Here is a 16,796-nt window from a genome sequence, read left to right as displayed (position 1 = left end):
CCTTACGGCTGAAAGGGCGAGCATATATGGTGCGACGGGGATTCGAACCCATGACCATCGGATTACGAGTCGAGAGCCCTAACCACCTGACCATGCCGGGCCTACATAAATATAATTTATTTATTTTATTTATTGAAGTCGACATTTACACAGTTTGTATGTACATCCATAAACCTGTTAATGGTATTTATTATATTCACAACACAATTGCAATACTCCCAAAATCCTTGCGCGAAAAGTTCTCATACACAAACTGTTTTACTGTATAATGAGCAAGCAGCAAAAACAGTTGTATTCAGCAGGTCTAATCCCTGTATCTACCTACAAAACAAGGTAGAACTTCTTTCACTTCGAAACGACAACAACTAATACAATAAAACGTTCGTTTTCTTTAATACATAGGATTCTGTGATGAACTAAATGAGGAATGACCCAGAGAATCTCTGTTGGATTCCAAAGACTGTAAGTTTATAATTATTGCTTTTCAATGAATTAAGTTATTGTCATTCACGTGAGCACAGAAGGTAACTGTTTTATACAATAAGCAGGAGACATAAGAAAAACTACCTCTCATGTTTTTGTTTCGTTTTAAAGGTGCTGGTGGTTAAAACCACCATTGGTCGTGAAAGAGGCTATTTTTGTTTTGGTAGTTACTGGAAATGGGCAAACGTAATTTACAAAAAGAAAACATTTATTTTGCACCTTTATAAAAGACTAAAAAGACGTTTTCTGGTAGAATTGTCAAGAACTTAATTTTAAAATTAGCTCAAGCGAAAAAAAAGCGATAATATAAGCTAATCTTAGCAAGAAAGTAACAAACATAATCTTAATCAGATGTTGCAAAACCATATAAACATTAGAGCATAACACAACCAAAACAAAGTTGCAAACACAAAAACGTACAAAGTATTGTCTTGTTCAGTACATTAAAACACACTTTTTGGAAATATTAAGAAAAACAATAGTGATTAAAAACATAGAAGTTTTGTAGATCGATACGTAAAAATGGTTTTTAAAATAGGAGAACTTCCAAGTGCAGATAAAGTCGTTTTGTGATGGGTGAGAAATTAAACAATGGAAGATCTGAAGCAGGTTGTGTTAAAGAAATAGTTAGAAATAAGATCTGTTATCTATTATAATATTGCGTATTAAATAAGATCAGACGTATGTCTTGTTTGAGACCTTCATCATAAGACTAATGAAAATAATACAAATGTCATTGTGTAAACATTGGTGTCAAATTATTCTTTATTAAATAATAAAAAACACTTTTAGATGCTTTCTTGCGGTCGGTTTTCTTAGCTTGCATTTCGAAATGAAAGAAATATATACATATATAGGATTTAGGGCGTAAATCATTCTTAAGATACAGAGTACCATAATTACACCAACAATGTTATGAAAATTGCGATATGACAAAATAAACTTGGATCATTGGTAAAATGACAAATCGTTTTTTTATTCAACTTGACTATTATGATTTTAAATGTATGAATAAAGTCAGTACATCACCATTTATTGTTAGCATATTTATTATTCACCTCGATAAGTGCGTGTACATATGTATAAGAAACAAATCAAACATCTTATAATTATGAAACAAAAACCCACCTAGTCACATTAGGTTACAAAACATATGTAATGAGCTGTAACATGATTTTTGTTGTTTTTAATTAATATCAGTTCTTTCAGCTCAGGACCCAGTACGGAAACATTCTAGTGTTGTAATGTGACTGTCAATCTCTCTCTTCGTTGGTAAAAGAAAGAGAGTAGTCCAAGAGTTGATGATTAGCTGTCCTCCCTCTAGTCCTACACAGCTAAATTGGGGTCGGATAGCGCAGATAGCTCTAGTGTAGCTATGCGCGAAATTCAAAACAAACCAAACTTTCAGCTCAGCTAGGTAGGTGGTAGACGAGCTGATCGTGAAACAGTGGTAAACGTGCCGGACTGTGGAACTAAAGTTTTACAGCTCACGTCACGTTAACTCCCGCAATAATTAAAACAAAAACCGTGCTTAACACTCTGGGGTGGTGGAAGTAACGAAGGTGATGATTCTGGGTGATGTTAACTAGCTGTCTTCTCTTCAGTCTCCAACGTTGAATGAAATGCGCTGTGAAAGATATGTAATCTAATCGAGTTCAAATTTCAAAATTATTGTTCCATTCTGTTGTAGTACAAATTTCAAAACAAACACCATCGTATAGGCCCATGCTTCATTTCTTGGTTCTTTGGGTTCAATCAGTCATAATTTTGGCCTCCCTTCCTCATAGATATCGAGCAAATAAAATTTTATACTTCATGTATTTTGTATTTATGGCAAAACAACTAATTCTATCTACCGTCTACTGAACATAGAAAATGCACGCAGCATGCACCACACGAGCATGAACTTTATCACCCTTAGGTTTAAAGGGTGGGGAATATTTTATGATATGGAACGGAATCGAACGTGGTTCGTCAGCTTCGAGATCTAAAGCTTTAGCACAGGGCCAACCTTAATTTACTAATACAAAACTACACAAGAATCTGTACCATCTATTCTACATAGCAACTTGTCTATTTACTCACCAACAATTTATTCACCTTTATTTTCACTTGACATTCGTTAAGGCTGACAATCTGCACCTGTTTAATGCATATTTCTGAGAATATTTTATTTTCTTATTCAGCTGATCATTATGTAATAATTTCTATTCATTCAACAGATTTATCAGGAATTTAATAATCTCTCTTAGTTTAACCTGCGTTTTTAACACTATCCAACCCAGCTATATTCTCACGATTTATCTACCAGCCAATCTACCAGTCATCATCAAATTATGATGAAAATTAATATTTTTATCCAATTTTCTAATTCTGCATCTCACCCTATGCAAAACAGTTATTTATATTCTAAACCAAGTACATTGATATCCATGTTCTGTGATGCATGACAAAATTTCCCTTCATTGAAAACGCTAAAGTTATAAAAAAAATACATGTATGTAAAAATAAAAATATTTCGACAAGAAGCTTATTTGCTTAGTTCTATGTAATATAAAACAAGAAGCTTACATGCATAGTAATTTTAAACAAAGTACTAGATTAGCCAATCAAACAAGCTCTTTCTTTTTGGCTTCCTTTTTCTCATTGTCTATTGTTTGTTTTGTTTTCACGCAAAGCTACACGAGGGTTATCTGCGCTAGCCGTCCCTAATTTAGCAGTGCAAGACTAGAGGGAAGGCAGCTAGTCATCACTACCCACCTCCAACTTTTGGGCTACTCTTTTACCAACGAATAGTGGGATTGACCGTCGCATTATAACGCCACCACGGCTGAAAAGGCAAGCATGTTTGGTGCGACCAGGATTCGAACCCGCGCTCATTGTCTATAACATCTTTTCAACTCAAAGGGAAGAAAAACAAAGAAAATATGAACTCGTATAGAGTGAAGTACTGCCATTTTGTCTTTTTTTAATGGTAAATTACAAGATACTTAAAATACTTCTAAACGAAAAGAATTTTTTTTGTGGAAAGAATGGGAAGCAATGAACTAAAATTAAATATTTAAGCAATTAGATAAAACAAAGAAAGCAGTAATTTATTAAACTGTGTATTGAAGAATTAGTAAAGAAGGGAAATTTTTACATTTTTAATTTCCATCGTCTGAGTAAAAAGTTTATTTCTTTTAGTGCAGAGCTACATAATGCGTTATCTGCGCTCTGTCTACTGTAAAGAATTGAACTCATTTTAACGTTGCAAAGCCGCAGACTAACACCACATTATACAAGGAAAGAAATTCTTTAAAACTGTAATTTCGAGGAATGACTCAAACAAAGGATTTTCTTTGTCTGCTAGTTATTGTCTTTATATCTGCTTATTTACTTTTCTCTTAAATCATATAACAACTCATATTAGTACACTTGTCAGTTTCTCATATTAAACGTTTAATTGTTTGTTTTTTGAGTTTCGCGTAAAGCTACGAGACCTATCTGCGCTAGCCGTCCCTAATTTTGCAGTGTAAAACTAGAAAGAAGTCAACTAGTCATCACCACCTACCTCCAGCTCTTGGGACACCTTTTACCAACGAATAGTGGAATTGTGCATCTTATTATAACGGTCCCACGACTGAAAGAACGAGCATGTTTGGTGCGACCGGGATTCGAACCTGTGACCCTCGGATTACGAGTCGAACACCTTAACACGCTTGGCCATGCCGGGCCTCTGAAGTTTAGTACCACCGTTTTTAAGAATAAACTCCTATAAACTTTGAATGTTATAAAGAAATCAAAAATATTTGTAAGTTCCAATCCCACAAATATCCAGCTGTAAAAACGTGTGGTAAAGATCGATACCTATCACTGTAAAAGTTAAGTAGCAATTCATAATTAATCAGAATCAGGAATTAACACATTAAACATAAGAATTAATTTTTAAGAATAGTTTACATTTTATTATATTTTAACTTGTGAAATACGACTGATGCTGAGAAAGAAATGGAGTTTTACTTCCTGTAAACCAATCAATTAAAAATATATGCAATAATCGTACACCATCAGCTTATTGACTATCATACTAACTCTACACGTTACAGTTGTTTTGTTACAAATCCATTTACATACGGCTGTTTTTAAGAACATGAATTATCTAAAAGTGTGATCCATTCATACTGTTCTTCAAGGGGCCACAAAGATGGAACTATCATGATACATATATGCATATATTTAATACTCTTAAAACTATTTCAACACAATACAGTGTTTACACTGTTTCGTTCAGAATTTCTTGTAGTAGTGACACACACCACCTATCAGTAGACATGTAATAAATAATACCACTAACATAGGATGGCAATAAACCTGTTACCATGGTTACCGGTCAGCGGTAACTTCTGTAGAACTTTCATATAAAAATAATGTAATACAGTTATATAGCGTTTTCTATTTACAGATGATAAATGTTGATAAAAAATTAAAGTAGAATCACACCTTTATAAGACGGTTGATAATTGTTGGTAGCTGTGGTTAGTAAAAGTAAGAGTTAAAGGATGCTTAGGATTTCATGACATTCAAAATTGGTAAAATATCAACATGAACTAATAAAGTAATAGAAAAAAGATTGCTTGTTTTGAAGTACAATCACATTGGGATAATTGCTTTCTTCACCTCGGGAAATCGAACTCCGGAATTTAGCGTTTTAGTTTGTAACTTAAGCTGTCGCACCGGAAGACTAGAAAAAAGGAATAGCTCTAAAGATGTATAATTTATGTTAAAAAATAAAGAACTCAAATTAAAGAACACTTTCATAGGATGCTCATTACTAACAAATTTCACTTCACTGATTGCAAATAAAACGCATAGCCAGAAGTATTTTAATTTAAACCAATCAAAATAATCATATATATATATACACACACATACATCAAGCATTTCATTTGGAAATGAAGCGCGTATTTTAGCTTCGTTGAAACGTTAAAAAGTATTGACGAGATCGAGTTTTAGGTTTAAATGACTGCAGAATCTTCGTGCCTAAAATTCGAATACGAAATTTAGTAACAAAGTGTATTATAGAGAATTTCTAGTACAAATTAACATTCATTGAAAGTAACATTAGTCTTAAAACTTTGTCTAATTAATTCAGAAACGTTGATAGTTTATACGGATAAATAATCCGTATCTATTATAAAATGTAGTTACTATAGTACTATAAAATGGGTAGTCAGTATGGTGTTACTTCTGTAATAGGTATGAGTTTGACTAAGTAACAGGTATTACGGATTAGATTTAAACGTCTGTTTTCCCAGTTGAAAGTGTACAATACCATGTATATTGGTTATCATTCACTTAAGTGTTCAATATTCATATGGCTTGCAGTTTTATTTCTAAACTCTTTAAGTCATTTCAACATTTTATCAATCACTATGCAATCTAAACAAACAAACTAACCCCGTGGTATATAAAAACACATACACATCTGTGTGAAAGCATGTTATTTTTACTGCTACTCACACTCGATCTGCGGGGCCGCTTTGCTACAAAAATATCTTTAGATGGCATATAACCTATCTCGTAAATTATTTTAAGGAACATAACCATCACAAAAAATTACATAATTTTCTTTGTATTTTGAGTACATTCCCGTTCTTTGCTTATGGAACTAATCATCAGATTATGAAAGCTCATAAGAATACTTTGTATTAGGAAACCCATGACATACTTGCCCTAATGACCTTTTAACAGTTATTAAGGAAAACTGTGTAAACAGTATATTAGGTCCAAGATACAAAATAACTTATACGTTAGGATAAAAGAGACTTTTCACATGATAATTTCAATTTTGCACCTCAGTAGCAATAGGGGACTTAGAGCCATGTGTACAGTAGCTGTAGTGTCACCGTTTACTAAGCTTAATTCATACAAAACATACAGTGAAGCGCGTATGATAAAAATAAAGTTTTTTTCTTAGGTGCTAATGAAAAAAAACTGACTGGTAAACGTAAGGAATTTCATTTTTCTTCAGTATTTAACTAAGGTCAATGATGCGAAAAAAAAGACGATTTTATTGAAGAAAATACTAATAATAATTATTATTATAAGAAAATTTTATTTGAGAAAATAACTGTAATTTTTATCATTTTAAGTAAGAGGTTTTGTTACATTTCTAGAAATGATGAAAAGGTTTGACATTTTCTAAGGATATCAGACTTCTGTGAAAACATATTTTAAAATAAATGTTGTTTTTTGACGAATTGTTTGTTTGTTAGTTTTGGAATTTCGCACAAAGCTACACGAGGGCTATCTGTGCTAGCCGTCCCTAATTTAGCAGTGTAAGACTAGAGAGAAGGCAGCTAGTCATCACCACCCACCGCCAACTCTTGGGCTACTCTTTTACCAACGAATAGTGGGATTGACCGTTACATTATACACCCCCACGGCTGGGAGGGCGAGCATGTTTAGCGCGACGCGGGCGTGAACCCGCGACCCTCGGATTACGAGTCGCACGCTTACGCGCTTGGCCATGCCAGGCCTTTTGACGAATTAACTATGCTTTAATCCATTCAAGCTAGGTTCGACAAGATCAGGTGGATAAAGCGTAATCTGAGGGTCGCGGGTTCAAATTCCCCATCACATCAAACATGCTCGCCCTTAAAGCCGTGGGGGCGTTAAAACGTGACAGTCAATCCCACTATTCGTTGGTAAAAAAGTAACTCAAAAGTTGGCGGTGGATGGTGATGACTAGCTGCCTTCCCTCTAGTCTTACACTTCTAAATTAGGGACAGCTAGTGCAGATAGCCCTCGTCTAGCTTTGCATGAAATTCGTGAACAATACAATACCATTCAAGCAATCTGCCAGTTTGCAGCTTTGTCTGACAGTTGATTTATCGTGTGACTTTGGATAATATTCAGACTGAACACAGCGATTTGTGATAAAAAATATACATATCATTGATTTTTATTTAGTCTTCCTGAATACATATAATTAATAAATAGGCGGTAATATTAAAAATAAGTCAACTAAACTATTTTCAGAAGACCACAACTGAGAAAGAAAAATACTCTATGAAACCATCAACAAAATTCAAAACCTTTTGTGTACTCGTTAGATAGGCTCATCATGTTCCTTTTAGAGTTACGAAATGTTACTCTACCATAATTTGGCACAAGTATTTTTTTAATTAGCACTCTGTGATACTGTGTGAAAATTACTAAATTGATAAACGGAAGTAAAATTTGCCTTTATTTATTAAAACTTCAAATTCTTTAAGTCTGATAACTTATTGAAATACTTCATAAACAGATGGCAGATTACGTTTCACACTTTGACTTCCAACCGTTCAAACGGACCTTCAAAATTTCTAAAAATCTGCTAAAAATATTCAAATTCATACTCGTTCTCAAACCCATAACGAAAATGTAATTTCAAAGTGTACGTTCGATATCTGTATATAAAACATGCGCAGTCTTTGTGCATGAAAGTAAATACGAGACAGATTAATTGCACGTGGCTGCGAGAGTGCTTTTTATTGCATTCTGTTTTCTAGGTAGCAATAACACAAGTTATGGTATTAGTCAAACGTAAAGACTAATGATAGCCATCAAATAGATCTAAGTAATGACAATACCTAAACGAGATAACAAAATCCCTAAAAAACAAAATATGGTTTTACATTGAAGTTAGAAATAAGTAACAATAACAGCCCATAAATTATTTGTTTCTATGGTGATACGTTTACTATTGATCATCAGTTACTGTTTTACAGAAGGGTATAGGGAATTAAAATAACGATTTTCTTGTGAAATCGGCTTAATTATTTGGGTTACGAAAACAATAGTAACAACAAAACGAGTATCACAAACTGAAAGTCTAGGAAATAACAGATATTTGGAGAATATATACCAGATAGTGGAAATTAGCACACAGTTATAAAATAATGTAAACCATGCTAAAGGAAAAGAACAAACAAGAAACTTTCTCTGATGTTGTACGTACCTTGCAAAACAAAGCAAAAATGTAGGAAAATTGCATCGTGTGACAACGAAATATTTTAACAGTTTCTAGGAGTTTGGGGGCTCGGCTTTACTGTTCTGTTTGTATTTAATTTTGCACAGTAAACGATCTACCAGTGGTACCATTACATTCACTTTATAGGTGTTGTGTAAAAACCTACATAGTTACGTTGACTCTAGTGAACAGCAAGTTTAAATCAACAAACTTTGCATCTAATGCACACCTAAGTAAGAGTACTAAATTGAATAAAAATGGCTAACTGAACGTTATCGTAAGTAGCAATCCAGTACTGTTAGCTTCAATTTTGACTACACTACTGTTCATTCTGCATTTTTATTCGCTCATTTGACTTTCTTTTCATTTAACTATTGTACTTGAATGAAAACCCACACTCTGAATACCTTGTACATGGAAACAGTATTGACAAGAAACACTACAAACTGAAATTATAGTTCAATGCATCTACGTTTTTCCAGTTATTTTTGTAATATTACAGATAATACCAAATAAAAACTGAGTTAGCAAAATGATAGTAATTGGAACAATAATCATGTGATCCCATTACCTGATTTTGTTAGTTAAACAGAAAATCAACTTTTAAAGTAAGAATACCTCTTAGTAATTCGACTTTTTCATAGATTGCAATTCTATAAAACTACAATTCAAAACTAGTTAAAGGTAATTGTGCCAATTCAAGAGAAACTCAATTCAATTGTATAAACGTTCAACGTTCAAGAAATATAATTTGAAGAATACAATTACAACCGTATTATTTTGATAAGCAATAGATGTCTGCTCACATATATTTAATTTTAATCTTAGTTGATAATTTGACTTCTACAAATTTAGCTCTTTTTCTTTTATGAGTAAACCCGCCATAGAATCACCAAGTAAAATATTCCAAACAGCCAGTTGGTGATCTAAAGGTTTGACTATTCTTGAATGCTTCGAGCAATAAAATTCCGCTGTCTGAAACAAAACAAAACAACTATTTTCAGTACTCTCACAGTAGTATCACATGGAAAACATGTGCACATGAACGGAGCCAACCAACTGTACAAAGAGGATTACACAATACAATTTTTTTGTGGCATGGATCGCCCATAAAAATATCATACACCACCTGTAATCTCAAAATAGATATGTTGTTTAAATACTCGAAATAGCTAAAGGCACACGTCAAAAGGATACACAACAGCGACCACAAGTGTGTTTTTGTAATTTTGCATCTGTGTGCTTTTAAAGACTAATAACTGTGACGTCATAAATCCAGAAAATTGAAAGACATCATATTATCAGGAAATAAGATTGTTATAATTATGTGTGTGTGTGAGCTCCTCTTATCTTGCATCAGTAAAATGATATAGTTTCGCACGGATATGTGAGGTAAAGATAAGCGTCAGTTGTAATCTGGCTGCTTTCAGTATATGTTTAGTGATCTACATATATTTGTTAATCCAAGCTGAACGGTATCTTACGTGACACATAGATTAATCACCCACTTCAGGAACTTCAACGTTCAGAAATAGCTAACTCTAATTTTGAAATGTAGCAGTGATGATTTTAGACTAATGTATTGTAAACAGAAATAAAACAGTTATTCAAACTTTAATTTTTATCTCTCTGTAAGTGTGCATCCAGCACTGTGAGAGTGATATACAGTTTGTTAGAGCATTTCCACTTGGAAGTAGTCATCCAACACTATTCGTAGGATATTAAAAAAATAAAAAACAAACACATTTAAACTTTTACTTATCGCCACTTAATTATGTATTAAGGGTGAAAGGTCTTTCTATGGCTTTTTATCAAGCAAACTTCACAAAAGTTTATAGAATAGATTTTATGACATTGAAATTATGTCATTTATAACATATGGTGGAATAACGTAACAAGGAAAGTTCTTCAGAACTTATACTGTGTTATATAGTTCTCTTTCAGTATCTTGTTCGCTTGTTAAACACAAAGCTACACAATGGACTATCTGCAATCTGCCTACAGAATGGTTCCGAGTTTGTTTGTTGTCTTTTATTTAACAGTTCTAAGTATTGAGAATTTCCGTTGTTAGCCGCGTCAAAACGACTCATGGAATGAGTCTGAGTTTTTTCGAGTACAAACTTTCAACTCATAGCTCCGTCATATCTTGACCGATTTGGGATCTATTTACGGTTTTAGACTCAGGAGGTTAAAACTTTTCTATTAATGTATTTGACCACTCCTATATTCTGATTTACTCTGATTCTGTCTAAAAGAATATCAAGTACCGCAGCTATTAAGGATTCCTTCTCGTTAGATTTATAAGCCCTCAAGATAGGCATCGGAAGACTGTAACCTTGCCATAAATAAGTTGATGCGTAAATGAAGGGCACATTTAAAATTTTATATACAAATTTGCAGAGGGTCACAAGAAAAGAACGTGTTCGTTTTGTTTACTTTGTGTTTAATTTGATCAATACATTGGAATAACAACACAGGTATACCAATAATTTAATGTAAAAAGATCGCCCATTCCATAGCCTATAATATTTTATGTGAATCTTAAAGCTATTGGGGTGATAATAAACAGTATTGATGTAGTTTCGGTAGAAGCTGCATTCGAACCTATAGTCTACTTTCACGTGGGATTTACTTGTATCCAAGAAATCCAAATGCACGAGCCTTCATCAATGAATATTTTTTGGTGTGGCATTGGCTGTCTAATTGTCTCGAAAAACTTAAGCTCACCTGGTTATATTCAAACCTGTTGTGGGTAATATTTCGAATTAATGAAGAATACTCAAGACAATAATGTGGAACATCAGCCCAATTACCAAAACTAGTCAGTATATAGAGTGTTGAAATGTTTTGTGGGATGATACTTCAAATTATGTGTAAGTCCAGATCTGAAGGCATACGCATTTTGTGAGCGCAGGGATTTGCAGGTTCCCGGATTTTATGAATGAACCGTATCCTGAGTCGCTCATCAAAGCTTTGAACGCATTACATTGGTCCTCATTATGTTTTGAGAATGTTGATGTTGGAGGAACCATCTTAGAAAGAGTATTATTGGGGCAATAAATCTCAGTATCGTTTGTGTACTTCAAATGGATGTGGATTTCTTATTCTTGTAACTACATACGTTTTATAAAATGACTTAGACATTCAGTTAAAGCTCATTATTAGAAATGATCTGTACATTTTTTATTCAACTGTACTTTCTATGCACTGAACTTGCACTTTTCCATACATATTTAAGGTTATAGGCATAAGTTTTAAAATTGCATTGTTCTTACATTATCTCAAACACTGTTTTGTTTAATCAAAAAGTAACCAAATTGAAGTAACAATTAATACATTTCATGCAATACAACTACTAAGCACCTTATAAGTTATGATTTTATACTAATGTATTGTAAACAGAAATAACACAGTTATTCAAACTTTAATTTTATCTCTCTGTAAGTGTGCATCCAGCTCTGTGAGAGTGATATACAGTTTGTTAGAGTATTTCCTCTTGGTGTGTCTATTATGTTTCAGATTATACACATCAAAGGCTTTTAAGCAAATAATAAAAAAATCATAAATACTGCATATATGAATTTCACACTGAACCTCAAAAGGGAAAAGAACGTGTATGAACCACAAGAGATAGTTTTAAGGAATATTCCGGAAAATATTCTAAATAAAAAATGCTATCGGAATGATAGGATATTTATATTCATAAGGCTATGAATATTTTATTCATATCAATAGAGTGAAAGGAAAACAAAGATTGCTGCGTTAAAACCCTCTAAACAGCACTCATACGTAGTTGTTGACATGAATCTCAAAATACCAACATGAAAAATATCGGATTTTAAACAAGCAGTAGAATGTAAGTGGAAGATGCTTTATCTCTTGTTTGCTATTGGCAAGACTATTTATTTAAATATTCTATTCTTTTAGGATTTTGCTCCTACATTTTGGCATTTTTACTTCTAAAAGACAATATAAAGTTATTTCCAAACGAAGACCTTTTACACCTGATATAAAACAACAACAACAACAACAACAAATTCTCATAATCCACTTTGAAATTTCAAATATACACAAATGCAAAGGCTTGGGTTTGGTTTGTTCTAATTGTTCGTTTAAAGCTACCTAAGCGCAATCTACACTTGTCATCTTTAATTTCGTCAATATGGTTAACAGCACACATCACAAACTCTTGGAGTATCCTAGTATAATGGTTAATTTGACCGTCACTCTTTTAGAACACTAACAACAAAATATTGTGCTGATTGAACGCTGGTTCCACATACCAAATCGCGCATCATTCCTCACACAACTACAAAAATAAATTGTGAAAATTATACAATGCGATTTGAAATCAAGTCTGTTTTATTGACTGAAATAACTTCAAGACTTATGTAACTTTATAATGTTAAAATTTCAAATAGACAATTGTTAAGGAACTTCAATATGATTGGTTATTTTTCTTAAAACTCCTAAGTTACTAAATTTTATATCCTTTGGTACACAGCAATTAAGATGAAATAAAATTTATTAAAAGGATGTTTTATTTCTTCTAAATTCCACAAGTTAGACACTGTAACATTGAAAATTTGGTTTGGCTTGAATTTCGCAACAAAGCTACTCGAAGGCTATCTGTGATGGCTGTCCCTAATTTAGCAGTGTAAGACAACAGGGAAGGCAGGTAGTCATAACCACCCACCGCCAATCATCGGGCTACTCTTTTACTAGCGAATAGTAGTATTCACCACCACCATGTAACGCCCTCATGACTGAAAGGGCGAGCGTGTTTAGTGTTACGGGGATTCGAACCCGCGACCTTCAGATTGCTGAGCCTAATATTGACAGAAGTATAAGCAGTAAAAAATATAAATGTAAAGTTATTTACCATTCCTCTGTTAACCGGAAATATGATTGTAATATTTAACATACATTATAACAATTTGTTTGTTTTGAATCTCGCGCTAGTCGTCCCTAATCTAGCAGTGTAAGACTATAGGGAAGGCAGCTAGTCATCACTATTCACTGCCAACTATTGAGCTAATTTTTTATCAAAGAATAGTGGGAGTAACCGTCACATTATAACGTCCCTACGGCTGAAAGTGCGAGCATGTTTGGTGTGACGGGAATTCAAACCAGCGATCCTCGGATTACGAGTCGAGTGTTTTAGCCGCCTGGTCATGCGGGGCCTTATAACAGTTTCTTTTATAAATGGTAGAAAACATAATATTGAAAAAAATAGTTGTTTTTTTATTAGTCAATTAGAGATAGAGGTGAAAAATAAGATAGAAATAGAATACTAAAACAATTAAAGCACATCTCTACTGAATAGAAAGAAATTTGAGATTTACTGGCAAAAAAAACGTGTTTTTTTTCTGTTTATGGCAAAGCTATCTATCGTCGTCCCTAATTTTGATTTGCATATTAAGAGAAGGCAAGCGGCTAGTAGCACCCACAATCAACTCTTTGGCTACTCTTCACCAACGAGAAGTATGATTGGTCATCACAACTATAACGCCACTACATCTGAAACTGTGAGCACGTCTGGCGATGCATTTCTGTTACACCACCAAGTTATGGCAAAGCTACTGGTAAAAAGTAGAGCGTATATTTACTGACCAAAAGTAAAAATACATATATTTCAAAAACAAGCTAATAAATTTACTTATATGACAGAAAGTTTAGACATTTTGAATCAAATTAAATGTCATTTTTAAACTCTGGAACTAAAACAAATATATGAATACTAATCAGTCCTTGAAAATGTAGTTATTAATTAAATACCACGTAATAAATATTTTTATAAAAGGAATGTAAATATTTAACCGCTAAAATTTGAGCACTTAATTTACAAATCGTATGGCACAGCTTAATATTTCGGGACACTCGACTGGAAATCTGCAGCGAGAACGTTAGAATCCTTTCCGTGAAAGACCAGGTGGTTAAGGCACTCGACTCATAATCCGATGAACGCAGGTTTGAATCCTCTTCGCACCAAACATGCTTGCTCTTTCAGCCGTGGGGGCGTAATAATGTGACATTCAATCCAACTATTCGTTGTTAAAAGAGTAGCTCAAGAGTTGGCGGTGAGTTGTGTATACAAGCTGCATTTTCTTTTGTATATTATTTCTGATGCAGATAGTCATTGAGCATCTTTTATGCCAAAATTCAATAAAACAAACCAGAATATTAAATTATGAATAGAGGATTAAGCTTCAGGTTCTGGTACGATTTAGTTTTATAATTTTCATATTCTATTCGAATAGAAATGGATGCTAATTGAAGGGTACGATAAAATATACTAGGAGATGAGTGGTTTTCAAACACGTAAAGAAATTAGTTTTTGCTTGTTGTAAACTGAATATATGTACAGCCAGCTCTAACTTAAGAATATTATGGTCAGTACCTGATAAATCAGGAAATTGTAGTAGAAATATAATATTTTCAGGCACTTTTAAGTCAAATTATATTAGAAATTTACGTTAACAACAACTAAACAACACCGCTAAAAATAAAAACTTAGCTTCTTAATATATACTTATAACACAAGAAACAAATACAGATATCTGTAAAAATGTACACTTTCCACAGGTTGGAAACATTATTAAAATATTAACAATGATGTATAAATTAATCTATACGACAAAAAAAAGATTCTATTTTCTTATAAAGAAAGAAACGTATCAGAAGAGATTTCAAATACTGTTATGGGCAGTACTTTAGGTTTCTATATGTTGTTTCTCGTACTCTCAGCGAGATAACACATTTGATACCTAAATACACTACGTAATATTCTGACCTTAAAAAGACGAGTTTTTTTTAATTTAAATTGATAATAACTATAAACCTTTCCTTAAATTAGTAACTTCAATAGTGTAAGATACCTACTTTAATTTTCTTTTAGTATTGGTGTGGACTGTGTAGCGAGCGCCATCACCGGTAGGAAGACCTATATCTACAGATCGTGAACGATGGGTTTTATGACCATGTTCATCTTCATCCTTATCAACTATACATGGGACTTTCAAGAACGAGGAATCCACGGATGCTGAACGAACTTGTTTTGATGGAAGGGGAACCTCAAGAGAAACAACTGTCACCCCGCCTTCATCGTCAGGAAAAAACTCTTTATTTTTAACACCATCTGATGGTGGTGATGAGAGGGTTACCGAAACTGGGCAGTCTTGTAACTCAAGGTCTTCTAAGCCAGATAAGTTTTCAGTATGAATTGACGTAGCTTCATCTTTGATGTTTTCTGAGCTAGAATCGAGATATAAGGAATGATTTGATAGACTGGAGCCGACCGAACTGTATTCATTTTTGTAGTATTCTTCTAAATATAAACAATGGAGACATTGACTAGAGTGCTGACTTTTGTCACTAGATGATCGTCTTCGTATGCGCCAACGTGGGACATCTAATGTTACACCTTCAGCCCCTTTTGGTTCAGTCGCTGCTAAATCAAATGATCTCGAGCGCTGGTCTCTACTCTTAGGTACATTTAGCAAAGACGACGATAGTTCAGCATCATCTGCACGGTTTTTTAAATGAATTTCATCAAACGACGCCGACCTCACTTGCTTTGGAACTTCCAAATTAGTTGTGTCCATAGTTTGATGCTTCGATCTCTTGAACGTGTCAATAATCTTTTGCATGTTAAAAAATCGCAAATAAAACTTGGAAATGACTTTATCATCCATATAAGAAATATTTTATTTCCTTCAAAAGGAAACTTAAACAAAGTAATGAAAGGAAGTAGTTTACTTTATTCTGAAATGTTTCTCGCGTAGATATTCCATTTCTTGATCGAATTATCGGCAGCAATTCACACAAAAATCTACCAAGTCTTTTGTTTTAAAATAATATAATTCTTAATCTAGTACCACAAAGAGAATATTCTTTTAACACTGCTAACCCTGAAAGAAGGTAATACACTATATCATTTTTGTTTAAAAACTTACAGTATGATAACATCCGTGTGCTGAGTAACAGAATGATTCCTATGAAGAAGGAAGCAAATGATAAGAAATATAGACTGAACGTTCGTGAACTGAAATTCCAACCGAATCCTTCGTCTCACAACTGAAACACATTTTACACTAGATACCATAGTTATTTTGTCCTTTTTACACCTGTGTTAAATATAAATATGTCGACAAGAAAACAACAGTTAGTTACCTATTTTTGAGGCTGTACGATCTTACATTTCAAATATTGGTCTTGGGTTAAAAAGTTTAGCAGTTTCATATTCGTGTCTATTTACAGCCAACTACCGTGGTTATGCTCAAACTTCCGTCTAAAAATAAACCTCGCTGCATATTTT

The 16,796-nt window shown here is 33.4% G+C and overlaps 1 protein-coding gene across 3 annotated transcripts in view; it reads right to left on the bottom strand.

Annotated features, from left to right (window-relative positions):
* The window catches only part of LOC143225511 (eye-specific diacylglycerol kinase-like), a 258,722-nt gene that overhangs the window by 76,897 nt on the left and 165,029 nt on the right, over nucleotides 1-16,796 (bottom strand). Inside the window, exon 1 of one of the 3 annotated variants that reach the window (XM_076455092.1) lies at nucleotides 15,362-16,302. The exons of the other annotated variants lie outside the window; for them this stretch is intronic. Within the exon in view, the coding sequence (XP_076311207.1) occupies nucleotides 15,362-16,173 (812 nt within the window). The 5' untranslated portion in view covers nucleotides 16,174-16,302. Of the gene's footprint in view, nucleotides 1-15,361; nucleotides 16,303-16,796 lie in introns of those variants that run through there. 3 annotated transcript variants of the gene reach the window in all.

Source organism: Tachypleus tridentatus, chromosome 9, assembly GCF_004210375.1.
Source record: "Tachypleus tridentatus isolate NWPU-2018 chromosome 9, ASM421037v1, whole genome shotgun sequence".
Taxonomy (NCBI): Eukaryota; Metazoa; Arthropoda; class Merostomata; order Xiphosura; family Limulidae; genus Tachypleus; species Tachypleus tridentatus.
This window is presented reverse-complemented; position numbering and strand designations above follow the sequence as displayed.